The 27,006-nt window shown below is 36.7% G+C and overlaps 1 protein-coding gene across 2 annotated transcripts in view; it reads left to right on the top strand.

Annotated features, from left to right (window-relative positions):
• RSF1 (remodeling and spacing factor 1) overlaps positions 1-27,006 on the top strand; it is a 157,564-nt gene that overhangs the window by 61,125 nt on the left and 69,433 nt on the right. For both annotated transcript variants that reach the window (XM_072794759.1, XM_072794758.1), the window contains exons 3-4: positions 24,857-24,949; positions 25,340-25,545. In XM_072794759.1, the coding sequence (XP_072650860.1) occupies positions 24,857-24,949; positions 25,340-25,545 (299 nt within the window). The remainder of the gene's footprint in view (positions 1-24,856; positions 24,950-25,339; positions 25,546-27,006) is intronic.

Genomic DNA, 27,006 nt, shown 5'->3' with positions numbered 1-27,006 from the left:
GGGTTGGTAAATAGGTTGGTAAATGAGTTGGTAAACTGTTGTCTTTTTAGTCATTTAAACAAACCTGATCATCGGGATGCCTGGGTGGCTAGGTGGTTGACCTACCTGCCTTTGGTCGTGATCCCTGGGGCCCTGGGATCAGGTCCCACATTGGGTTTCCCGCAGGGAGCCTGTTTCTCCCTCTGACTATGTCTCTGCCTTCTCTCTTTGTCTCTCATGAATAAATAAAATCTTTAAAAAATAAAAAAAAACCTGATCATCATTCTGTTTGTGTGTGTGTGTGTCCTTCACATTTAGTATATTACCAGGTCCTGATTGATTTAGCCTGCTTAATTTCTCTCAATTCATTCTATACAACCCTTGCTGCCTCTGCTCTAGTTGATGCCATTGTCTCTTACTTGGATTATTATAAGAAACTCCAGGCTGGTTTCCCTGTGTTTAGACCACTTAGCACAATTACAGTGATAAAGTGAAAATCAGAGTGATTTTTCTCCTTCGCTGTAAGTCCTTAATATGGGAGTCTTTGTTGTCTTCTAAATAGAAAATACATTTCTTAACATGGCAACAGAGTTGCTGATGTGATGGCTCCCGTTTTCTCCTCTGGGTTCTTGACTTGCTCTTCTCTCTGTTGATCTCATTATATACTATATTCTCCCTTTCAGAATGATTTTTGGCTTCCAGAATGGTCCTCCTCTTTCTGGCTCTTATTCCTTTGAATGACTATTTAAAGTAAGCCTTGCTCTTGAGTCTTCTACCAGTCTCTTCATATATGACCTTGCTTTATTTTCCTTGTAGTAGATAACACTCTCTAAAATCTTCAGTTTTACTTTTTAAGTCCATCTTCTCCAGTAGAATTAAAGCTCTGTGAGGGCAAGAATTTTTATCATTTTTCTATGGCATTTTTGATAGCTGAACTAGTGCCTCACACTTAGTTGTTGCTCAGTAAGTTTTTATTGAGTCAGTAAATGGATGAATGAGTAAACACTTATCTTGCAGAAAGCCCTATGTATGTATGTGACTGTCTCAGTGTCTTTCTTACTTAGTGTGCCTGATGTTGTGTTTCCTTAGTATTTTGTAGTTCTCCATAAGTTATTTCTTTGTGGGCCATATAGTACGTGGCTAGAGTATGTGAAGTTATATACATACACTGTTTTTGTAAGTGTCAATTTATCTTCTCATATGTGCTCCCCTTGCTTCCATTTTATTCAGCCTTACACTAGGATGCAAATTCTGTTAAGTTAGAGGTATGTGCAAGTTTTTCAGTGTTTTGCTATCTAATACTAATGGTAGGTGCTCAAACTTGTTAAAAAATGCAGTTTTATCTGATACCAATTTTTAGTACCTATTATTTTAGATTCTTCTAAGAGTAATTTCATGGATACATTAAGCTTTCTTTGATGCCAGGAGAATTTTAAACTATTTATTCAAAAGAATCCCACTGATCCTAATTTAGGAGGCCCTAAGATCTAGGTTAGTAGAAAGGCTAAGGTTGACCAATACTACACTGCTTAAAATTACGTTTCACATACCTCCTTGGATTGAGTTGTAGTTACTTGAGAATCAAACATAGCTCTGGAATTTCCTCAATTTGAAGACCAACCTTGTGGTTGGTCTTTCTGTCTCTCTCTGTATTTCTCTCTTCTTCCTTCCTTTCTTTTTTAAAAGATTTTGTTTGTTTATTTCGAGAGAGAGCTAGCACCTGCAAGGGGACAGGAGCTGAGGGAGAGCAAGAAGCAGACTCCCTACTGAGCAGAGAACCACATGTGGGGCGGGGGTCAGGGGGCTGCCAGTCTTGATCCCAGGACCCCAGGACCCCAGGATCATGACTTGAGATTAAGGCAGATACTTTAAAGATTGAGCCATGCAGGTGCCCCCTTGTGATATTTCTAAGGAAATGATGCTGAGAAAAAGGTTTCCCACAGCCTCTTTTTTATTTTTAATATAGAAAAAAAGGGAAGTGCATAGATAAAAACCAAGAATATTATAATGTCCATATTCCTACCACTCAGAATTAATGCTTTTCTGGTTCATTAGTTCCTTTCATAAATTTGCTAAATTCATTCCATGAACTTTTCATGAAATTTAAAATATGTCCTCATTTTATCATTATCATTATTTTCTGGCAAATATTCCAGATTTTAATTATAATAGTGAACATATATATAGTCTGCTAATTTGTAAAGCACTTTTATACAGATTACGTAAAAGCATTTAGTTTTACTTCTCAGTCCTAAGTGATTAGCTTTTATAGACCACTGATGAACATCAGTGTCTTTTTGATCATCTATTACACTAATCTATTTTAACCATTGATACATTTGTTGACTTGGATTTTTATCATAGTTGCAGTGATTTGACATTTAAGGATTTTATTTATTTAAGAGAGAGCAGGCACATGTGCATGAGTTGGGAAAAGGATGGAGGAGGAGGGAGAGGAAGAAGAGGGAGAGAATCTTCAGCAGACCCTGCGTGGAGCCCAATGGGGGCTGGATCCCATGACCCCAAGATCTTGACCTGAGTTGAATCTAGGAGTCGGCTTCTCAACTGATTGAACCACCCAAGCACTCCATGGTTTGACATTTAAAATTTCGTTTCAGTGTATAAAGTCCTTCTTTATGATTATGGAACAAATAGACACTTCTAATCTTCATTTGCTTTGAGAATTATGTGTTCAATGCACATAAAACATTAATTACATTGTGGTTATTTGCAGTACAAGAAATTTCTTTAGCACAGCAGTTTTCAAATTGTTTTTCATTAAAGCCCTAAAGTTTCCCCAGAAATGTTTCCAAACCCACGTATTAGTCTGCTGGGACTACCATAACAAAATACCACAGCCTGTGTGGCTTAAACAACAGAAATGTATTTTCTCACAGTTCTTTAGGCTAGAATTCCAAGATTAAGGTGTTGACATATTTGCTGATTGCTCTCATTCTACTTTATGCTAGTCCTTGTCATCACTGTGCCCTTACTTGGCCTTTCCTCTGTGTTTCCTGTAGGGAGGGGGCTTAGAGTCTCTTCTTTCAAAGATGCCAATCTTATGGAGCCCCATTCTTATAACCTCATTAATCGTAATTAACTCTTTAAAGGCCTTATCTCCAAACACAGACACTTTGGAGGTTTGGGCTTCAACATAAGAATTTTGAGAGAACACAGTTCATTTTATAACATCCTATGAAATATTTTCTTGGAAGTGGTTGATCAATAAAAATGGAAGGTGAAAAATAAATGGAAGGTGAGTTGAAAATAACTGCTCTCAGAAATTACATAGTTCCTTCAACATAAGAATTTATTAAAATTGCATTCATGGGATCCCTGGGTAGCTCAGTGGTTTAGTGCCTGCCTTTGGCCCAGCATATGATCCTGGAGACCCAGGATCGAGTCCCACATCGGGCTCCCTGTGTGGAGCCTGCTTCTCTCTCTGCCTGTGTCTCTGCCTCTATCTATCTATCTATCTATCTATCTATCTATCTATCTATCATCTATCTATCTATCTATCTATCTATCTCTGTGTCTCTCATGAATAGATAAATAAAATCTTTAAAAATAAATAAAATTGCATTCATGTGTAGCTTTCTAGGAGCACATTTGTTTTATGAAATGAGAATTATCTTTACAATCTATCTTTCCTGGGGTTCCAGATCTCTTTTAATTTATATTGTTTCGTAGAACCTTAAGTGATTCAAGCATGTTAGGTATTACCATTTCCATAAGTATTTGGTGGAATAATTAAAGCTTTGATTATATTATAATATGTTTTTGTAAATTATTGTGGACTCTAATTGTAGTAACTTCCTGACCTGAGGCTAAGTAGTGTTGGAATAAGAATCAAGGGTCCTAGGGGCACCTAGGAGGCACTGTTGGTTGGGCATCTGACTTTTGGTTTTGGCTCAGGTTGTGATCTCTGGGTCCTGAGATGGAACCTGGCATTGGGCTTCATACTTAGTGTGGAGTCTGCTTAGGATTCTCTTCTCCCTCACTGCTCCTCCCATGCATACTCACTCTCCCTTTAAAATAGATAAAATCTTTTTTGTTGTTGTTAAGATTTTATTTATTCATGAGAGACACAGAGAGGAAAAGACATAGGCAGAGGGAGAAGCAGGCTCCATGCAGGGAGCCCAGTGTGGGACTCGATCCTGGAGCTCCGAGATAATGCCCTGAGCCAAAGGGAGATGCTCAACCACTGAGCCACCCAGGCGTCCCTAAAATAGATAAAATCTTAAAAAAAAAAAAGTTCTAATTTCATATTTTTGTGACAAACTTCCAATTAAAATTTGAGGAATATTGGAGTTGTGAGTTTGAGCACCACATTGAGTGTAGAGATTTACTTAAATTAAAAACAAAAACATTAATATTGAGAAAGGAGAAAGCCCAGAATCCCAATTGTAGGGATTATCAGGTAGTAATGATAGTTGTGAAAGCACTTTGAAAAGCAAAATTTATGGAAATGGAAATTGTCCACTTCACCAGTAATGTGCTTTAATTTTTTAAAGTAAATAAAAGATTTATTTTCTTCTGAACGTATGTTTAAACTGCAGGAAAAACAACCCTATTTACTGATGTTATTGCTTAGTCTTTGGTAATTGGTTAGCTACAAAATTAAAACATTAGAAGGAAAAACTGTGCTATAATTTTTCCCTTACTATTCCAATTCAGGGGATAACATATATTTTAATGTAATTTGAAACTCCATACCATCATGATTGTTGTCATGATAACATCTACTTCCATACTCTTCTTTGAATTCTGTTAATACTTAGAGAATATCTATTTGAAAACTTTTGACTAATAACATTTTGTTTGAAAATAGTAATACTGAACCAAAACTGTAAGTTCATTTTATAATAATCAAGCTTCTCCATAATTGCCCACATTTGCCTTGTTCACTTTTTTTTACTTCCTACTGAATCTTACCACATTTCTGCCTCCACTGTGCCACCAAAAATGTCTAAAGAAGCCCTGCCATGTTGTAACATCCAGTGAACATTCCTCAGATCTGTTTACTAAACCTATTTTTATCACTCTTTCACAGAGTTGAATGGTTTTTAAATCTCTCTCAGCTTTGCCCGGTTTCTTTCTATCTCTAATTGTGCTTTCTTACTTTCTTTTGCTGGCTCTTTTCCTCTGACCCCTGAAACACTGCATGAGTAACAGATGGAGCAGAATAATCTAATAGAAAAGCTGGAAGTTGCCTTAAAATAATTGAGTTAAACACAGAATATAATCATAACTGTAGTTAGCTAAGAACCCACAGCTGCTAATGCCAGCCCATTTTCATCTGTCCAGTAAAGATTTTTTGATGTCATGCTCTGTAGAGGACTCAGTAGGGCACTTCAGGGGATGTATGAGACTTATATTCTTGAGTCTGGAGTTCAGACAGACTCAAGGCAGAAAAGCAAAGTAGGTAAACATAAATATAGTGGCAGGCAGAGTGTAAATGCTTTAAGTGCAATGTGGTATCCAGAATAAAATAGTTTTGGAGTATGCAAATATATTTAAAAATTTCTCCTCTTTTCAGTATTTGTGGTAAAGATTATGACTCACAAAAAATAGAAAAGCATTTCTCTCTTTCCTTTCTTCTAGCCAGTAATGCTTAGGAAAATAATGTAAAAAATACAAGTAACCCAAAGTCATAAGGTAGGAAATACTCAACATGAAAGCATAACTAGAAATGATCCACTCAGTAATTTTGATGGAAGGCAATTGGAACAGCTGATATGGGTTATGCAGTAAGCAGAAGTTTTACCCTTGTGTCTTCACTCCTTGGTGTTATGTTCATGAGTATGTTATATGGCAAAAGGGGCTTTATGGATATAATTAAATTTATTAATTAATTGACCTTAAATTAGGGTGATTATCCTGGATTATTCAGTGGGCCCAGTGTAAATTCCATTATCCTTTAAGAACAAAAGAGGCAGGAAGAAGGTAGAAATATTCGAAGCATGAGGATTCAGCACATTTGCCGTTCTTGAAGAAGGTAGTGTTTTATTATGAAGCAGTAGAAAACTAATACAGATTTATTATATTAATAAGGGATTTATAATCTGATGAGAAAACTCAGTAGGGTTTCCAAAAATTGCTTGCCAAAAGTATTTTTCCTCTTTCATTTTTATAAAAAATGTGCTCTTTTCTGTAGAAACTATAAGTAGAATGATGAAATTCTCATATTAGTACATTTAATTATTTACTTTAAACGTAACTTGAAGGCAGCCCAGGTGGCTCAGCGGTTTAGCGCCGTCTTCAGCCCAGGGTGTGATCCTGGAGACCCAGGATCGAGTCCCAGGTCAGGCTCTCTGCACGGAGCCTGCTTCTCCTCTGCCTGTGTCTCTGCCTCTCTCTCTGTGTCTCTCATGAATAAATAAATAAAATCTTTAAAAAGAAAACAAAAAAAAAATAACTTGATGCTAAACATTGAACAAATTTACTACATTTGTTACTAAGTCAAAGTTTGATTGGAAAGAAAGTTTTGGTGTTAGAAAATCTGGGCTCCATTCTTTGTTAGTTCTGTTGATCTCAGGAAACTTTATCTCACTTATCTGAACCCAGGTCGATTCATCTGTAAAACTGAGAAAATGTGATCTTACAGAACTGAGAAACCACCATTTATCTTGCAGAATTGTGAGAATTTAATGAAATAATGTATGAAATGCACTCCTTGTAGTGCCTGACATACTGGCTTCAAGAGTAAAAGTACTATTGATGATAATATCTAAGATACTGTTGAAGCTTACATTTGTCACCTAATTTTTAAGTTCTATAAAAGATACTATTATGGTAATTTAGTTAATAGAAGTTACCATGTCACAAAAACTGTAAAAGTATTTCTTGGGATGGTAAGTTATTAATTAAATTCTGAAGGTAAAAATAGGTGACTTTATGTGAAACAGGAAGACAAATGAAGATGTGCTGAGCATGGAGACATCTTTTCTCTAATGACTGTAGGGAAAATCAAAGCTGTATTCTGTTGATTGTCTACTTTATGTTATTATTCTCCTAAGTACTGTCCTTTATAAATAATAAGAAGAATCACCTTTGTACGTATGTGAATTTTCACCCAACCCTTGCAGGGTAGATTCATATATTGATATCCCCATTATGCAGATGAGGAAATTGTATTTGCTCATAAAAACCTCTGTCCCAAACCAGAATTCATGAGAACTAGACCCTATATGCCTTATACAGTGTTACATACATCAGAAGTCCTCAAATTATGTCTTGCTGCCTATTTTTATATTTATTTGTTTATTTGAGAGTGAATGAGGGGGAGAGACAGAAGGAGAGAATCTCAAGCAGACTCAGTAGTGGGCATGGAGCCCAACATGGGGCTCATTCTAATGATCCCAAGACCATAACCTGAGCCGAAACCAAGAGTCAGATGCTCAACCAACTTAGCCACACAGGCAGTTGTGTAAGGCTCTGATCCAATAATGCTTTTTCACAAAGTAGAACATTTATAATCAGTTTATTGAAAGAGAGTACTTTGAATTCCAGTTAAGCACACTGTTATCCACTTCCCCCCAAATAATTCTATTTTTCTCATTAATACACCTGTATTACCAAAAAATTGAACTTAATTATTATATATTATGCATAGTATATAGCATGAGATATGACATAGTATATTATATTTAAAAATAGGTGACTATGTCCTAACACAGTGCTTGGCACATAGGGGTTTAATAGTTATTTGTTTAATGAATAAATGAATTGAGGTCAAGTAACTTTGCAAAGGACACAAAGCCAAGTTACTCAACCTGGTCTTTCTGACTTTGTATCCAAAAACAATAAAGTTCTGTATATGGCAATGAGAAAGAAATCCTTACATTATTTTAAAAAGGAACATTATAGGGCAGCCCCAGTGGCTCAGCGGTTTAGCACCGCCTTCAACCCAGGGTGTGATCCTGGAGACCGGGGATCGAGTCCCACGTCTTTTCTAACAATAGAGTATTTGGCCGTCATTTTACTATGGCCAAAAGCTTCATTAGGGATTTTTTTTTCCTAGTCATTCTTCTGTCTGCATTAAGAATATTGTTGATAGTCCAGAGGAGGAGTTGGCAAACTACAGCTCACTGCCTGTTTTTGTAAATAAAGTTGTATTAGAACACAGCCACATCTGTTTGTTTACAATGATCTATGACTGCTTTCATGGTAAAGTGCCAAATTGAGTAGTTTGTTTAATAGAGACTGTCTGGTCTGCAAAGCCTAAAATATTTACCATCAGCCCTCTGCAGGAAAAGTTAAATATCTAATCTGGAAGGCACATCAGCCATCTATATATCTCTATTTCTCTTAGGTCTGTCCTTTATGAAATTAGAATACCAGAAAACCACATGGTGGTTAGTTGCTAGATAGATAAAAAGGACATGAATGAACAAGAACACATCTGTACCTACTGAAGAAGTGTTTTTTGCACATATTATATCTCCTTGTGTTTTTTATAGTTTCTTATATTAGTTGTCTGCTGGTTTATAAGTAGATAAGAACTCTGTCCACCTTTTTGGCTACCATTTATCTAACTCCCAAGCACACTTGAGTGACTGAACAAAGATATTTGTGTGAAGTCTCATCAGTAAGTTTCCTTGACAGTTTATTATTAGAAAACGTTTTATAGGGACACCTGGGTGGCTCAGAGGTTGAGCATATGCCTTCGGCTCGGCATGATCCCGGGGTCTAGGGTGGAGTCCCACATCAGGCTCCTTGCAGGGAGCCTGCTTCTCCACTCTTCCTGTGTCTCTGCCTCTCTCTCTCTCTGTAAATGAACGAATGAAATAAATAAATGAATGAATGAAAGAAAGAAAATGTTTTATAAACTGACTCCCATAACTGTAGCTCTGTCTTAGGCTTTATACCAAATTACAAACATCTCCATTTATATCCAGCTGCCTGCCTATCAAACTGATATCAAAGCAAATCAAACTTAACATATCAGAAATCATATTCATTATCTTCCCTCCTCATACGTCTTGTACATACTGAATCCATGATGTGTTCATGTTACCACCAACATTCTGAGCCCAACCCATGATTCGGGCATCGTCCCAAAACCCTCCTTGTCCACACCCAAACAATAGCCAAGTTCTCTTAGTATTTCTTCCTGCCTATTTCTCAGATTTGTCTCTGTTCATCCTTATTGCCATGGGCTAATTCAGGCCTTTATCATTTCTTGCCTAAAACTTCACCTTCTGATTGGCCTCTGGGCTTTTAGTCTTGTACCTTTCTACCACCTTCTCCTTACTGCTACAAGAATGACCTTTTATTTTATTTTATTTTTAAGATTTTATTTATTCACGAGAGACATAGAGACAGAGGCAGAGGGAAAAGCAGGCACCATGCAGGGAGCCCAATGTGGGACCGCATCCTGGGGCTGCGGGTTCACAACCTGAGCCAAAGGCAGATGCTCAACCATTGAGCCACCCAGGCATCCCAAGAATGACCTTTTAAACACAAAAGTTTAAAAGCAATGTTATATCACTTTCAAAATTATTTAGTCATTCCCATTCACTCAAAAATCTAAACTCTGTCAGAGTATTCAGCACTTTTAATGGTTTAGCCACTTCTCTTTGGCCATATCTAATGACATTCTCTCCTGTGCACCCTACTATTTAGGCTCATACTGTACGCCTTTCACAGAATCTGCTTTCTTTTTCATTCCTTGGTGTTTTTGCATATATTATATCTCCTGCCTAGAATGCCTCCCTACTAACTTGTTTTCCTGGCAAACTTAATTTATCCTTCCTATCTCAGCTCAAGTACTTTCTTTCTAAGATGTTCTCCCAGGAAGACGTTCTTTCATCAATTTATACTCCATTATAGAACCTGTCATATGGGGTTGTGGTTTTTTAAAGATTTTATTTATTTATTTTAGAGAGAGAGAGAACACAAGTGAGTAGAGGAGCAGAAGGAAGAGATAAGCAGACTTTGTGCTGAGCGTGGAGCACAACTCCAGGCTTGATCCCATGGATCCTGAGATTATGACCTGAGCCAAAAGCCGAGAGTTAGAACACTTCACCTTCTGAGCTACCCAGGCACCCCTATCATATGGTTTTTTTTTATTGCATGTTTGGTATGTACCAGGCACTGTGTTTAATATCTACCTTACATAGCTCACCTTAGAAATAGATATTTTCTTTTATCAATTTGCACAAGGAAATTGGTTTTGAGACACAAGATAACTTGTTTGGTCTCACATCACTAGAAATGGCAGAGCCAGCATCCAAACCCAGGTCTTTGTGAATCTAGTGCTTCAAAATGCCACTAATATTGTCCTTCATATTTGTGTTTTTTATAGGTTGTAAGCATCTTGAGTGCTTTTTTCATCCTTTATGCATCAATTTTAGGTATTAAGTAATCACTTAGACAATTTCAATTTTCTTTCAGTTCACTGCTGATAGGCTTAACTCTAAATATGCTTCTTTGTTGTACTTCTTATCTATATTAGATAGTGTTCTCATGGAATTTTTACCTTCCCTGTTATGAGACTTTTGATCTTTTATCCTTCTCTTTGTGGCATCATTGTGCGTAATCTGTAATGGAGACCTGTTTTATTTCCTTTTGAAGTCAGTAGGATATAATTAATGTAAAATTCTGTTTAAGTCCAGAGCAAATATCTGGCATCTGTTAGGCCCTGTTCCTTGGCTCATAGCTAATGTTACCAATCTAAGCTTTTTCTGTTAAGCCTTTGTCTTAGCTGACTTCACTGCTACTACAAATCAGTCAGCATTAGCATCTGTTTGTCATCTCTTGTTAGTGTCTCCCTAAAACAGTTAAACTAAGACCTGTAGAATGAGCAGAAATTTGTTAGGAAATTACCAATAGTTCAGCTTCACTGAAATAAGTACCTAGAAAGAATGGTAATGAGTGGAAGCCCAGGTATCATGTGAAAGGAAGCTATTATGATAATCCGACTGAGCAATGAAGAGATCTGAATTAAGGTTTTGGCAGTAAGGATGGAAAGAAGAGGGTGAATGTGAGAGCTTTTTGGAAGGCAAAATCAATAAATCTTGGTAACTGATAGAAAATGAATATAAGAGCATTCATTGTATTGCCATATCCTACACTTGCTGACATATATTCTCCAATATTATCTAGAGTAAAGAAACTTGAAAATCCTGCTGGTGGCTTTTTACTTTAAAAGTGGAATTACCAAAAAAAAAAAAAAAAAAAAAAAAAAGTGGAATTACCCTCCTAAAAATAAAGAAACCCAGTAAGTGGAAATTAAAACTAGCAGTTCTGCTGGGATCTGTTAACTCCTTGCTTAGTTGACCAGGCCTTGGCCTTATTGAGCTTCATATTCCTTTTTTTATTTGGTGAGTCACAAAGAAATTTCTCTGCAGTGAACTCTCATGCTTCCACGAAACTCCTCTATTTCCTGTGGTTATTAATCACTAAAGATACCACAGGAGCAATTTTATACACCTTAGCCATGGATAGTGAATATCAATATGTTAATAAACAAGTATCTCCCTTCAACAAATTCAGTACCTGTGCCTTGGCTTCCCTACTGCTCTGGCTTCTGCTCAAAGACAGCCATATAATGGCCTTGAAAAGTAATGGGAAAGCCAAGTCTTAATAAATTATCCTATAAATGAAATCACAGTTGATTTCCTTTAGCCTCAGAATAATTTCTAAGAGACAATGGTAATTTATTATTGCTGTTTTTCTTTGGTTCTGTAATTTCTTCATGCCACATGATTTAGAGATGGTTGTTGAAAGAAAAAAGAAATGCTATTATGTTGAATGTAATCATTAACCTTAAAAAAATTCTTGATTTTATGAAATGTTAAATATAAAAAATAAATATGTTTCTTAGAGTAAGCAGAATTTTTTCTGATGCTTAATACTCGAGAGGAAAAAACATACTTGAGAGGTAATGACATTGAATAGAAAAGAACCTAATATATCTCTTTTGGGGTGTTTCCCCCTCATCAGAATGATACCTCATTCATTTGTCCCTCAAAAGTAGAGGGAAGACAAGGGCTATCTCTTGTCTGATGATTCCTCTAACAGGTTTAGAAATCTCTTGAAAGTGAATAAACTTGACAATAATAGCTTTAATCTAAATAGTAATTTTGAAAAGACCCGCTGTTTTTACTCCTTAGGGATGATTGCTCTCTATTTTTAGCAAGTCATTTATCATTTATTAATTTGGTTATATTTTGGGACGCCTAGATGGCTCAGCAGTTGAGCGTCTGCCTTCGGCTCAGGGCATGATCTTGGGGTCCTGGGACGGAGTTCTGCATCGGGCCTTCCTGAATAGAGCCTGCTTCTCCCTCTGCCTCTGTCTCTGCCTCTCTCTCTGTGTATCTCATGAATAAATAAATAAAATATTTAAAACAATTGTTTTTGGTTATATTTTGACAAGCGTTTTTCTCTACTGCTACATTTATTTTTCAAAACTAAACTAAGGTGGTTATCTTTAATTTTTATTTGCCTTGTTAATATGTTTATTGGTGTTTTCTTTTTTATTGAGGTACAATTCTTGGGGCATAAAATCTGCCATATTAAAGTATATTCATTGGTTTTGAATATATTCACTATGTTGTGCAACTACAGTCACTATCTAGTTCCAGAACATTTTCATTACCTCTAAAATAAACTGTATACGCATTAATAACAGTCCCAATCACAATCCTCCCTCTCCCAGTCCTCTGGCAACCAATAATGTACTTCTGTCTCTATGAATTTCCTATTCTGGACATTTCTTGTAAATGAGAATCATAAAAAGTATGTGGCCTTTTGTGTCTGACTTCTTTTATTTAGCATAATTGTTTCAAAGTTTATCCATATTGTAACATGCATTAGTATTTCATTTCTTTTTGTTGCCAAATAGTAATAGCATCATATGGATAAGACCATATTTATATTTATTTATCCATGCCAGTTAATGATCATTTGGAATTTTTTCCCTTTTGGCCTATTAAGAATAATTCTGCTGTAAACATTAGGTACTGTACAAGTTTTTTTGTGACCATGTATTTTCATTTCTCCTGTCTGTATACCTAAGATTGTAATTCATGGGTCATATGGTAATTTTATGTTTAGTTTTTTTGAGGAACTACCAGCCTTTTTTTTATAGCTGCCATACCATTTTACCCTCCCACTAGCAATTTATTAGTGTTTCAATTTCTCTAAAACTTAATGTTTTAGTAGTAAGGCTAAGGACTAATATTTGAGAGCTTACTATAGGTCTTATGCTGTTTTACATACATTATCATATAGTTCAAAACACACCTCAGATGATGGTGAATTAAACTACTTCCAAGGTCACATAGATAGTGGATGCTGAAGCAAGGATTGAATACAAGTTTGTCTCATGCCACAGCATGAATACTTAATGGAAAGTATTTTGCATATTGGAAAATATTTTCACATACTTTTAACTTTGTAAAATGTTCCCTAAAGAGTACCCTTTACTCACTGGTAAGGTGTGAGCAGCCATAATATACACTCATAACTGAATTACATGTGGTGATGTAGAAAGAGCTGGATAAGTAATGGGGAAAAATCCGAACTCTGCTAATTACTGTGTATAAGTTAAGTTGCTTCTTTGAATCCTCTGTTTTCTCATGAAAATACGTGTGAATTTTCTCAGCATAGTACCTTGTCAAATAGTTGGAACCTAGCAAATGTTATTTAAATAATAATAATAAATTAGAGAAACAACATAGTGATTTTAGACAACTTTTTTCTTTTCTGTGGGTAGCGTTCCTTTGGAAACTAACAGCAACTTGGGCTAAAGAAACTCACTATACTTGTGGATATAGAAAATACTGGGTTTTCTTTTCTTTCTTTTTTTTTTTTTTTAAGATTTTATTTATTTATTCATGAGAGACACAAACACAGAGAGAGAGAGAGGCAGAGACACAGGCAAAGGGAGAAGCAGGCTCCATGCAGAGAGACCAACGCGGGACTCAATCCTGGTTCTCCAGGATCAGGCCCTGGACTGAAGGTGTCGCCAAACTGCTGAGCCATCCGGCCTGCCCCTGGGTTTTATTTTCTTCGGTTTTCTACTGAACTAAGTGACTTCAGGTGGTCTAATGAGTATTTTGTGATAATAATATACCTGAAAGCCTTTCCATAGAGCAACAAGCTGAATTACCTTAATTATGGCTGGGAAACCTCTTGTGACAATTGTGCCTCTGAGTAGACTTGGGGAACATGCTTCTCTTCTTTAGATGTTTTTTTTTTTTTTTTCAAGTGTGCACACCTGTCAGTTCTTTATATAGGAAACGTTTCTATAACTCAAATATTAATGTGTTTTCAAAGAAGTTATATGAAAATTGTAATTTAAAGTCACTTCTCATTGCTTTAGCTCATCAGATAAATGTAGGAAGTAAAAAATACAATCTTGTGAAGTTTTCTAAGTATACAATGTTCCTACCATTGAAAATTGTTACTATTATATAGTTAGTTATCTCTATTCTTGTCTTATCTGAAAATGAGAGGATGGACTATATATAAGATTTATGTCATATTTTGAAAGCTTCTTTGGGAACACCTGAGTGGCACAGTTGGTTGAGCATCTGACTCTTGGTTTTGACTCAGGTTGTGATCTCAGGGTCATGAGATCCAGTCCTGCATTGGGCTCCTGCTCAGCAAGGAGTCTGCTTGGGTTCTCTCTCCCTCTCCCTTCTGTCCCTCCACTCATGCTTGCTTGCATTCTCTCTCTCTCTCTCTCTCAAATAAATCTTTAAAAGAAAACCTCTTTTTTTTCAGACTGTTGCCTATCATATGAAATATGCTTCTTTTTGAAATATAACAACTTGCCAAATTCAAGATACCCTACCTCACACCATATGCAAAAATCAACTCACGTCGGGCCAACAACCTAAATGAAGGAAGTGAAACTATAGACCTCTTAGAATAAAACACAGGGTTAAATCTTCATGACCTTATATTTGGCGTAGATTCTTAGATACCACCCAAAATCATGTGAACAACAAGAGAAAGATAAAGTGAACTTGATCAGAATTAAAAATTTGTACATCAAAGAAAATGATGAAGTATAAAGACAACCTACAGAATAGGAGGAAATATTTGCAAATTATGTAAATTGTTAGAATTTAATATCCAGCCATATAAGAAACCCAAACTTCAACAAAACGATAACCCAACTTAGAAATGAGCAAAATATTTGAGTAGACATTTGTCCAAAGATATACCAAGATTAATAAATTAGCACATGAAAAAGTATTCAATGTCTTTAGTCAGTGGGGAAATGCAAATCAAAACCACAATGAGGTATCATCACTTTATACCTAATAGGATGGCTACTTTATAAAAAAAGTAAGTGTTGGTAAGGTTGTGGAGATATTGAAACCCTCATATAATCCCGATGGAAATGCAAAATGGTGCAGCTGCTGTGGAAAACAGTTTGGCAGTTCCTCAAAAAGCTAAACATAGAATTGCCATATGACCCAGCAATTCCACTCCTAGCTGTATCCTTAAAAGAATTGAAAACAGAGACTCAGCTACTTGTATGCCAGTGTTTATTGTAGAATAACTCAACAATAGCCAAAAGGTTGAAACTACCCAGTTGTCAGTCAACAGATGAATGGATAAACAAAAAGTGGTATATTCATACAGTGGAATATCTTTCATTCCGAAGAAGGAATGGAGTTCTTATACTTGCTACAGTGCAGATAAACCCTAAAAATATGTTAACCTGAAAGAAGCCAGGTACAGAAGGACAAATATTGGATGGCTCCACTTGTATAACCTGTCTAGAACAGGCAGATGCGCAGAGAGTAGATAGGTTACCAGATGCTGCAGGGCGGAAGGGGAGTGTGGGGAGTTATCGCTTTGGGTTCAAGAGTTTCTGTTTGGGTGATGAAGTATGGGGAATAAAATGTGCTAATGGTTATACAACATTGTGAATGTCATTAATACCACTGAATTGTACATTTAATGATTAAAATGCCAAATTTCATTTTTAAATTTTGTATATATAATCTCCCCACAATAAAATTTTAAGAAGTGCAACCATCAGGGAATTGTCTGTAGATCTAGCAGTGATCTTAGCTTTAACGTATTCACTGTCATGTTGGTTACAGAGCATACATAAAAAGAGAAGCCATTCAGTATAATATAGGGTTTATTAACCTCAAAAATAAAACTGTTAATTATTTTATCAGCAAAAAATGGATTTATTAGGGAATAGCCAAGAATTAGGACAAGCAAGCTGGGCAAGTCCAGAGAGCAAAAGAGAGGTCATTTCTTTGATAGAAGGAAGGAGGTATTGGGATGGACTATAAACCAAGAGTCATAAACTGAGAGTTTGTAGTGGAGTGGCTTTTCATGGGCTGAGTTGTGACAGTCTCTTACCCGTTCGTCTGTTTACTGGCAAGAAGAAAACCTTCTGGCTGGGATAGATAAGTAGTACCTTTTCAGGCTACAGTTGACTAGTGTTAGGGCATGAGTGCTCCACCTTCTGGCCTGACCACATTTTAAATGAGGTCAATTACCCAGAAAATAAAAGTAGGAAATTAAAACAAGTCAATCACCAATAATTTTATTTAAATCTTAGGCATGTTTTATATATGTATATGAAACAAAAATGTCATGAAACAATGTTTATGTACAATTTGAAGGACACTGATATACTTCTTACCAGCTCTTAATTCTTTCTGTTTTACTTGTATTCCAGTTGGTTCTTGTGGTCATTTACTAGAACATTTTTAGGTTTACATTTACATAATAAGGAAACTATAGCACAGTGAGTATCTGATAGCCATCCTTATTTTCTTGTCTCTTTCACTAGCAAAACCTAGGTTTTACTAGTAAAACCCCTACTTTACAGTTGAAGATACTGAAATTCAAAGAGGTGGTGGTGATTTAACAAGATCACACTGCTGATAGGGAAAGCGAGGATTTGAATCTCAACCTACAGGACCCTAGAGCCATATTTCCCTTTTTACCTAGATTACTGATATAAAGCAGATTACTTGGAAAGAGGCACTTTCCATTTTAATTACATTTTAGATACATGGTTAATCTTACCTATGAATATAAAATAGGTATGATAGAGATTTTATTTTTCCTGCTAAACTTATTTCACATATTTTCAGGGTACCTTTTACTTAACCAAAACTTCAGAATAGGCTACTTTTGAGATCAGCCTTTCAAAGCTTTGCCATGTGTAATTTTGCCCAGTTTATAAGTTAACTGAGATTTCAGCTGCCTGTCCCTCTAATCCTGAGTTCGATTAGCAGGAGTTATAGTATCTTATGTATCCTGGTGTCAAGCATATTGTCTGGGACACAGTACATTCCTGATAAAATGTGGAGTGAGCTAATTAATTAATATATACTTATGCTCTGTCAGTAGGGTTTTGGTGTTCTTTTGATTTTTAAAACCATATTGCTTGAGAAATCTTGCCATCAAAATAGTTCCTGTGTATTTTTTTAAGGAATTAAACATCCATTCTGTATAACTTTTAATGCATTCTTATAGACAGTGTTCCCAAATATACCATAATAATAGTAAATTCTCTCAATTTATAGCAGAGAACATTGAGATTGAGTGTCCACTATTAGCAAGGCCCTGTACTTGGTAGATACTATAGAAAATAGAAGAATCAGACTTTGTATTTGGCCTTCAAAAATCTTGTAGTTTTAAAGAATACCCACCTCAAGTGAAATGTGAATGTTATATTGCAAATAGTAAAACCGTATATTAAACATGAAACTTAATGCTTTTGTAAGGTGGATGCACTAGCCACCTAAATCTGCTTCTCTCAAATAGCTTAGCTCAACTCAACTCTTTCCCTTGAATTGTTGGAAAATAGGCTTTAGTGGGTCTCCTTGACCTCAGACTGTATTATCCCATCAGTTTTGCACAGTGCAATGAAACTGTTTGTTTGTTTGTTTGTTTAAGATTTTATTTATTTATTTATTCATGAGAGACACAGAGAGAGAGAGAGAGGCAGAGACACAGGCAGAGGGAGAAGCAGGCTCCATGCAGGGAGCCCGACATAGGACTCAATCCCGGGTCTCCAGGATCACACCCTGGGCTGAAGGCGGCACTAAACTGCTGAGCCACCCGGGCTGCCCAGAACTGTTTTTTAATAGTGCTTCCAAATGCTTGTTGAGCCCCCATATGTACAAGCCATGACCTACTTTCACAACCTTTCTCACTGCCTTCCCTTCACAGCCTTGTCTGTACCCACTTTCAAACCCAAGCACTCAAGATCTAGGGCTCTAGAGTTCAGCAGAAAGAACTGCTCTCTTCACCATTACATTGACAGGATAGACCAGTATCATTCACACCCTCCTGGCTTTGCATATTCTGTTTTGTTTTTTTTTTTCTTCCTGAAATTTCTCTTCACCTCCTCTCTTGTAAAAACCTATTCATTCTTCAAGTCCTAGCACTAAAGTCACCACTTAAATAAAACTTTACCCTTGAGTTGTTGCTGATCTCCTTTTATCCATTTATTGAATTAAGGTTTCTCTCCTCTCTCTTTTTGTAGTAGTTGATGTGTTAGTTACTCAGTTTCTAGATTGTTTGTAATTCTCATTCTAGCCTTTGTTCACAACTTGATGGTGACAGCTGACCTGATTGGTGACCTGAATATATACTAATTTCACTGTAAATGACCCTTGATACTAATTACTCTAATTCCTTGGGTAAAGCACATAACTTCCTGAGGATAAGAGTACATACATCTAAAGCATGTGAGAATTGATCATGTTAATATTTTAAAATAATAGCAGTAGTTGACAACTAGTAAACATGCAATAAATGTTGGCTGTTATTATTATTCTAGTAAGAATTTTTAATGTTAAAGACGTGTTGTGTTGGCTGCTAATTAATAGTGGTTAACCTAAAAGAGGTTTTTTAATTAAGGTAAAGCATTATTTTGGTGTTTCTTTCGTTTATTCATCAGATGTTTGTTTTGTATATGCTGTATTGCATACTTTGCTACAAGCGAGGGGTATGAAGATGAGTTGACTTCTCAGAGCTCAGTTAAATTCTTCTGGACTCAGATTTTAAAAGGTTTATGTAAAGAAATATGATCCAGTGGAAAGAGCTCTGAACCAGAAGTCATAAGCTTCAAGTCTCAGCTCAGTCACTAACTTTGAAAGATACAAATCTCTTGTCAACTTCCTTCTCTTTGGTACTGTTGTCTTAATACCTTTGTTAGAAGCACCTTCATCCTATTTGTTCAAGCCAAGGAATGTAGATGTCACCTTTGTTTTTCCTTTCCAGTCACTGACCACATACATTCTACTAAAAGTCCTGATGATTCTACCTCCAAAATACAGTTAACTTCTGTTGCCACTGTGGCCTCCATAGTCCATGACATCATTCATTATCTCTTGCCTTAAAATTGGTTTCTTAGTTTCCACCCCCGACACCCCCACCCCTGCTTTGCAATCCATTTACAGCAGCTGTATTTGAAACATGGCTCACATTTTGTTATTCCCCCATTTAAAATCCTCCAGTGGCCTCCCATTATATTTGAAATAAGATCCTAATTTCTTATTATGGCTTCCATAATTTTGCCCTTGTTTTACCTCTTTAACCTTATCTTCTGCCACTTCCCCTTTATTTTGCTTCATTTATACTGATCTTTTTTCTGTTTTTCTAAATACACCAAACTTGAAGGCCTTTTTTAGTAGCTTGTTTTTTTTCTGCCTGAAGCATTCCTACATCAGACCTTCTTGTGGCTGATTTCTATGTCTCCACTTTTTGTGTCAGATGTCAACTTTTTTAATGAGGCCTTCTCTGAGCACCCAACCAGAGTAATACTCAAACTATCTGTAGCACATTACTGTTTTATTTTCAACAAAGCATTTGGCTCTACTTAATATTTTCTTATTTTTATCTGTTGTAATATCCTTAAGAATATAAGCTCCATGATAGCAGGTTACCTGTCTTCTTAATCATGGTATCCCAGCTCCTTGACTAGTTTCTGCCATAGAGTAGGTGCTCAGTAAATATTAGTGGAATCACCAGATAAATGACTCTCTTTATAAACTTATAAAATAAAGGCATCCAAAGACCACCCGTCCCCCAAGATAAAGGCAGTAAAGACAGACTTCATTCACTTAACTGTTATGGTAGGAGAAGGGGCTGAGCTCAATTTGAGTTTACCCAGAGGTGACTGGTATTTTAAAGGGAGACTAAGGGTTTCAGGAGGTGGAAATGAGGGGGAGGAAAAGGGGTTAGAGAAAGGAAAAGTTAACAAAAAGTAAGTATGAGGGTTGGTCTGAAAGTTGGTCTGTCAACATTGAAAGATAAACTTTCTACCCTTGCACAGAGTCTGGGAGGTCCTATCCTTCCTGAGGATTCTAAATCAAAGGAATGGCTTTCAAGTCCTTGAGAAAGACACTCTTACAGGAGACACATATACATCTCAAAGGGACAGAGGAAAGATTTACAATTGTAAGGTTTTGTTTGTTTTTAAAATAAATGGAAAAGTAAATTCATGGACTTAGATCAGGTGTTGGCTGGAACAAATAGTAAATTCTTTTGGAAACCTTGAGTTTTCTAGACAGGAACTCAAGAGGAACAGGGTGGTCCCAGGGATAAGTCCTGAGGCTGCTAGAAGCCATGTTAGAGTTTGATTTAGTCTCTTAATGCAGGGTTTTGGATGTTCATGCTTGAGATTTTTTGCAGTTTTCTTCTCTACCCAATCCCTCCCCTTTTTAATGCCCACCCTCATTCTGCCCCCTTTTAATGCTTTATGTTATCAAAAAAGAGAAGGATTATTGGTACTTGATTGCATATATGCCTCCAAGATTAATGTGTTTAATGATCTCACTGACATAAATTCCATATATTTGCTGTGTAGGCATGTGAAACCACCTTTCCTGTAAATATTGAGATGATGTGGACTTTTAAACACCCCCCCCCCCCCGTCCCTATTTCCCATCTTCATTCTTGTTGTTCTGTGTGTAAGAGGAAAAGACAGCCTAGGGGTATTGGAATGGTAGCAGCTAGGTGGCCAAGAGGCCTCCCAGGCTGAATATCAGTCAGTCTTACAGGTACAGAACTTTGATTTCATGTGTACGTGTATATCAGAAAGGCTGTTCCTTAGGCACCATGCAGGGGGATACTACAGGATATGACCTCTCATTAACCAGATTAGAGAGAATCAAACATAGAGCCAGTATTATGGAATAATGACTTAGAGTGATAAATAGGAACATTATACAAAAATGTTCATTTTTAGATACTGAACATGCTTTAAAGAGAAATTGCATGCAAAACCAAATTATGTTTACAAAGCAGATCAGATTCAAGTTGGGGCATAGGGAGTTAATATGAATTAATAATCTAATAAGGATCCTCTTGCTTCAAGTGATGTAGGCTTGCTGGGTCCTCGGACTCAGAGCGGGTTTCCTAGGGACCAGTCAAGAGGGTCCTTGGCTTTGCACAGGATAAAAATCAAATGTGAGGGCAGTTTGGGTGGCTCAGCGGTTTAGCTCTGCCTTCAGCCCAGGTCATGATCCTGGAGACCCAGGATCGGGTCCCGCGTCAGGCTCCCTGCATGGAGCCTGCTTCTCCCTCTGCCTATGTCTCTGCCTCTCTCTCTCTCTCTCTCTTTTTCTCTCTCTCTGTGTCTCTCATGAATGAATAAATAAAATCTAAAAAAGAAAAAAAATCAAATGTGAGCCAAGAGGAAGTGAGAGCAGAGTTTATTGAAGATGTAGAGAGTGCAGATACATACAGAGCATCTGGAAGACTTGGAAAGGAGAGGAGAGTGAGTCTTATTACTTGGGGTCTGGTTTTTTATTGAGGGTTGTTGTCTGGTGCACATGTCTTCTCTGGCATCCAGGAACAAAGATGAGTGTTTAGATGTTCTCCATAAGTCACTCATGTATTGGTGCCAGCCAGTGGTCTTGATGAGTCAGTGTCTTGGAAAACATTTGTGATGACCCTGCCTGGTTACTCCTTAGATGTCATCTATTATGCTGGAAGACTTCCAAAGAAGTCATTAAATCCTTGACCTTCACAAGGAAGACATTCATTTTCTGTTCTATAAGACATGTATAAGGTGGAGGTGGATGTCCTAATGGAAATAGAAGAAGGTAAAAAGCAGTTTTTTCATGGAGTCCCTTTAGTTTCTCTGTCTCACAAGGATCCAAGAATAACTGTCATAGACAGTCTCAGAGACACAGCTAGTTTCTGGCACTCTAGGCAAACATTGGCCCATGGGCCAAATCTGGCCTGCTGTCTACTTATGTATGGCCTGAAAACTAAGTGGGGGTTTTTACATATTAAAATGGTTGGGAGAATGGTTGACGTATGAAAATGATATGAAATTCAGATTTCCTTATCCATAAATAAAGTTGTGTTGGAACACAGCCAAGTTTACTCATTTATATATTTTCTGTGGTTGCTTTTCCACTACAACAGCAGAGTTGAATAGTTGAAAAGACACTGTATGTTCTACAAACCCTAAATTATTTCCTGTTTGGCCCTTAACAGAAAAGGTTTGCTGACCTCTGGTGTAGACTTATATAGTCGTGCATAGGGGATCTCTGGGTGGCTCAGCGGTTTAGTGCCTGCCTTTGGCCCAGGGCATGATCCTGGAGTCCCGGGATCAGGTCCCGCGTTGGGCTCCCTGCATGAGCCTGCTTCTCCCTCTGCCTGTCTCTCTCTTTCTCTCTGTCTGTCTCTGTCATGAATAAATAAATAAAAAATCTTTTAAAAAAATCTGTCTATATAGTCCTGCATAATTGTCACTTACAGATTATTTTTTTGACAGTCTTTACTTTGTGATAGCAATGGGTTATGGTTGTTTGGGCAAATCTGATATGAGATTTTTGTTTTTTTTCTCAAATGGCAAAATAATATGTCTACCTTTGCCTTCTTAAAGAAACAAAAGAGTATCCTACTCATCTCTGAATATTAGCACAAAAGTTTTTGCACCCTAAATTATAAGTAAGGAAGGTCAATAAGTTGAAAGTAAGTAGTGTGAGGCAAAGAGGCCTGTGTCTTAATTATCTCTTTACCCCTTTTTCACTTTTATCCCCTTTCACATGATAAAAGATAATTAAGAGTTGTTCATTTGTATTTGGTATCTGACTACATGAGTCATTGGCTATGCCTTTGTACTTGGGTTGTCAAGCAGACGTTGGAGCTATATCATTCTCAGCCCGTCTTATACTGAACATGAGCTTCTACACCCTCAGATTTAACCTTTAAGATAGTCAATCAACATCCTCTTCTTTTAGGTGTGGTATATAGCAGAGTCCTCAGTAGGTACTTCCAAGTCATAAGCTGGGTTTGCATTCTTAACTCTGTTTTTTTAAATTGAGATATTAGTCACATATCTTGAAATTTACTTTAAATTATACAATACAGTATTTTTAGTGTATTCATAAGGATGTGCTGTCATCACCATTGTCTTAATTCTAAAACATTTTTATCACTCCCTATTCCTCCCTTTACCTGCCCCCTGACAACTACTAATAAATTTTTAGTCTGTATGTATTTTACTGTTGTGTACATTTCATATACATAGACCCATACTATATATAACCTTTTGTATCTGATTTCATTCACTGGGCATGTTTTTAATGTTCATCCAAGCTGTAGAATGTACCACTACTTCATTCTTTTTTTATAGCTGTATAAAATTCCACTTCATGGATATTCCACATATTATTTATCTGTTTTTCAGTTGATGGATATTTGAATTGTTTGCACCTTTTGGCTATTATAAAAAAATATTACTCCGAACACTATGCAGATTTTTACATGTACATGTATTTTCACTTTTCTTATATAAATACCTAGAAATGGAATTGCTAAGTCACTTGGTAACTTAGTGTTAACATTTTGAGGAACTGCTTAGCTTTTTTATGAAGCAACTGCACCATTTTATATTCCCTTCAAAACCTGTGCATTTCAGTCTCTCCATATCCTCACCAACATTTAGTGTTATTATTCTTTTCTTTTTTAAGATTTATTTTTGTTAGCATGTGAGCATGGGGAGGGGCAGAGGAGGGAGATAGAGAATCTCTAGCCAACTCCCCACTGAGCTGAATGCCCAATATGGGGCTGGATCTCAAGAGCCTGAGATCAGTGAGCCACCCAGGCGCCCCTTATTTTTCTTTTTTGAATGTCAGCTATCCTTATGGATATAAAGTAGTATTCCATTGTGGTTTTGATTTGGATTTCCCTAATGACTAATGATGATCCTATTTTCCTGTGCATATTGGCCGTTTTATATGTTCTTTGGCAAAATGTCCATTCAGATTCTGACCTTTTAGCTTTTGATAGAATTTTTTCCCCTCTCTACAATATATAATCCTATCAACCAGAGACATACAGTATTCCAGGATAGCATTTTACTCTTGATTTTGGCTAAGGTCATGATCTTGGGGTCCTGGAATTGAGCCCTCCATGGGGCTTTATGCTCAACATGGAGTCCCCTTGTCCGTCTTCCTCTGTTTCCCACCCTCCCCACCCCTCTACTCACTCTCACTCTCTCTCAAATAAATAAAATATTTTTTAAAAATGTACCTACAATTTAACCTGTTTTTTGAATGTCTACCTCTGTTCTGGGCATAAAGATAAAAAAAACTATGGCCCTCAAGGAACTTTTAGGCCATTTTGAAGGGGAATTAGATAATTTTTGCATTTAGGAAAATGTGCCATAAAATATGTAAAAACTTCTTGAGATTAGATGAGAGAACTATAGAGATCACTACTTAACTTAAATTTGATCATTAGTCATAAGTAAGTATCTCTGGTGTATTTAAGAATGGATTTGCCTTGGATTGTATTTGGTATAAACTTACTCCATTATAAATAAATTAACATAATTGTACAACAAAATACCAAGGTAAATAGAAATTGCTTTTATGTATTAAGATATTGACATATTGACTTTCTCTGACAGATATGCCAAGAATTTAATAGCACCTGGGCATGGGAGATGGAGAAGAAGGGCTATCTTGAAATGAGTGTTGAATGCAAACTAGCACTCTTAAAGGTAATACATTTATTATGTTATAATTATTTTAATTTATTCACCAATAGTTGTTCCAAGAATAATGTCACCTAAAAGCTTAGCAGAAAGAATCATTGAAAATTTTATACATAAGAAAATTTGGGAGACTAGTACAAACACAGTACTTTTGAAATATATTATTTTTATGTCATTGGTTATATTAAATCTGTAAATTTAAGTAATACTAAAGTGTTAACTTGAAATATATCTTTTTAAGTTGCTTATTCTAAACAGGTTGTACAAAAGTGGTGAGAGGATGGTATTTTTTTCTGTTCCCATCCCTGAATCAATTCTATGGTTAAACATACCATATTTACTGTGATGGAGAAACATTTATGAAGTATTTTAAGCCATGTTATGACTATTTTTCAGTACCTCTGCGAGTGTCAGTTTGATGACAATCTCAAATTCAAGAACATTATCAATGAAGAGGATGCTGATACCATGCGTCTCCAACCAATTGGCCGAGACAAAGATGGCCTCATGTACTGGTACCAGTTGGATCAAGATCACAATGTCAGAATGTACATAGAAGAACAGGATGATCAAGATGGCTCTTCATGGAAATGCATTGTCAGGTATCTTTTATTGGAATCTTTTCACATTTATTTGCATTTCTTACTCTAATCTCTTCTCTACAAGAAGAGATTAATCTCTAAGGCTAAGGTGATCCTTTTTTTGTAGGGTTGGGGAATTGCCAGAACCTAGCCTTTTGCCCAGCACAATTCCCATAGTGGGTACTTAATTATTTCTCAAACAAGTAGATATATTTAGCATGGTGGTCCATATCAACACATGTACCTTATACTTCAGGAAGCTGGAATTTGACAAATAATAATGCACCAATAATATGCACAGAAAAAAACATTAAAAATACAAGAAAAGCATTGTTTCGTTCTTATCTAGGCACAGTTTTCTATTAGGCATCCTTTATTTATTTCTAATTGTTTTAATTTGGCCAGTTCATCTTGGCACTGTAGTATATTTTTATTTTTAATTTTTTTAATAAATTTATTTCTTTTATTTTTATTTTTATTTACTTATGATAGTCACACACACACAGAGAGAGAGAGAGGCAGAGACATAGGCAGAGGGAGAAGCAGGCTCCATGCACCAGGAGCCCGACGTGGGATTCGATCCTGGGTCTCCAAGATCGTGCCCTGGGCCAAAGGCAGGCGCTAAACCGCTGCGCCACCCAGGGATCCCTATAAATTTATTTCTTATTGGTGTTCAATTTGCCAACATCTAGAATAACACCCAGTGCTCATCCCATCAAGTGCTCCCCTCAGTGCCCGTCACCCAGTCACCCTCACCCCCCGCCCACCTCCCTAGTATATATATATTTTTTAAAGATTTTATTTATTTATTCATAGAGACACAGAGAGAGAGAGAGAGAGAGGCAGAGACACAGGCAGAGGGAGAAGTAGGCTCCATGCAGAGAGCCCCGACGACGTGGGACTCGATCCAGGGTCTCCAGGATCATGCCCTGGGCTGCAGGCGGCACTAAACCGCCGCGCCACCGGGGCTGCCCCTAGTATATTTTTAATCTTTACTATGCATACATTCCTTTACAGTTCTGAAGAAATCTGAGGAATATTGCACCCCTTTTTTGGCATAGTCCTTTTAAAAAAAATCTTGATTTCTTATTTGTATTTTTTTAAAAGATTTTATTTTTAAGTAATCTCTGCACTGAACAGTTCAAGCCCACAACCCTGACATCAAGAGTCACCTGTTCTTGGAGCACCTGAGTGGCTCAGTGTCTGAGCCTTTGGGTCAGGTCATGGACCCAGGGTCCTGCATCAGGCTCCCCATAGGGAGCCTGTTTCTCCCTCTGCCTATGTCTCTGCCTCTCTGTCTCTCTCATGAATAAATAAATAAAAATCTTTTTAAAAAGATATATTTGAGTGGAAACATTTCATGTAAAACCTTAAAATAAAATTTTATTTTTTAATTAGTAAGTGACACTGAGGTCATTATTCAGAATCATGTGTCTCTGGAGCACCTGGCTGGCTCTGTTGGTTAAGCATCCGACTCTTGAT

The sequence above is a fragment of the Canis lupus genome, chromosome 23 (assembly GCF_048164855.1).
Source record: "Canis lupus baileyi chromosome 23, mCanLup2.hap1, whole genome shotgun sequence".
Taxonomy (NCBI): domain Eukaryota; kingdom Metazoa; phylum Chordata; class Mammalia; order Carnivora; family Canidae; genus Canis; species Canis lupus.
The sequence above is the reverse complement of the archived record's forward strand: the minus strand, read 5'-3'. Positions and strand labels throughout refer to the sequence as shown.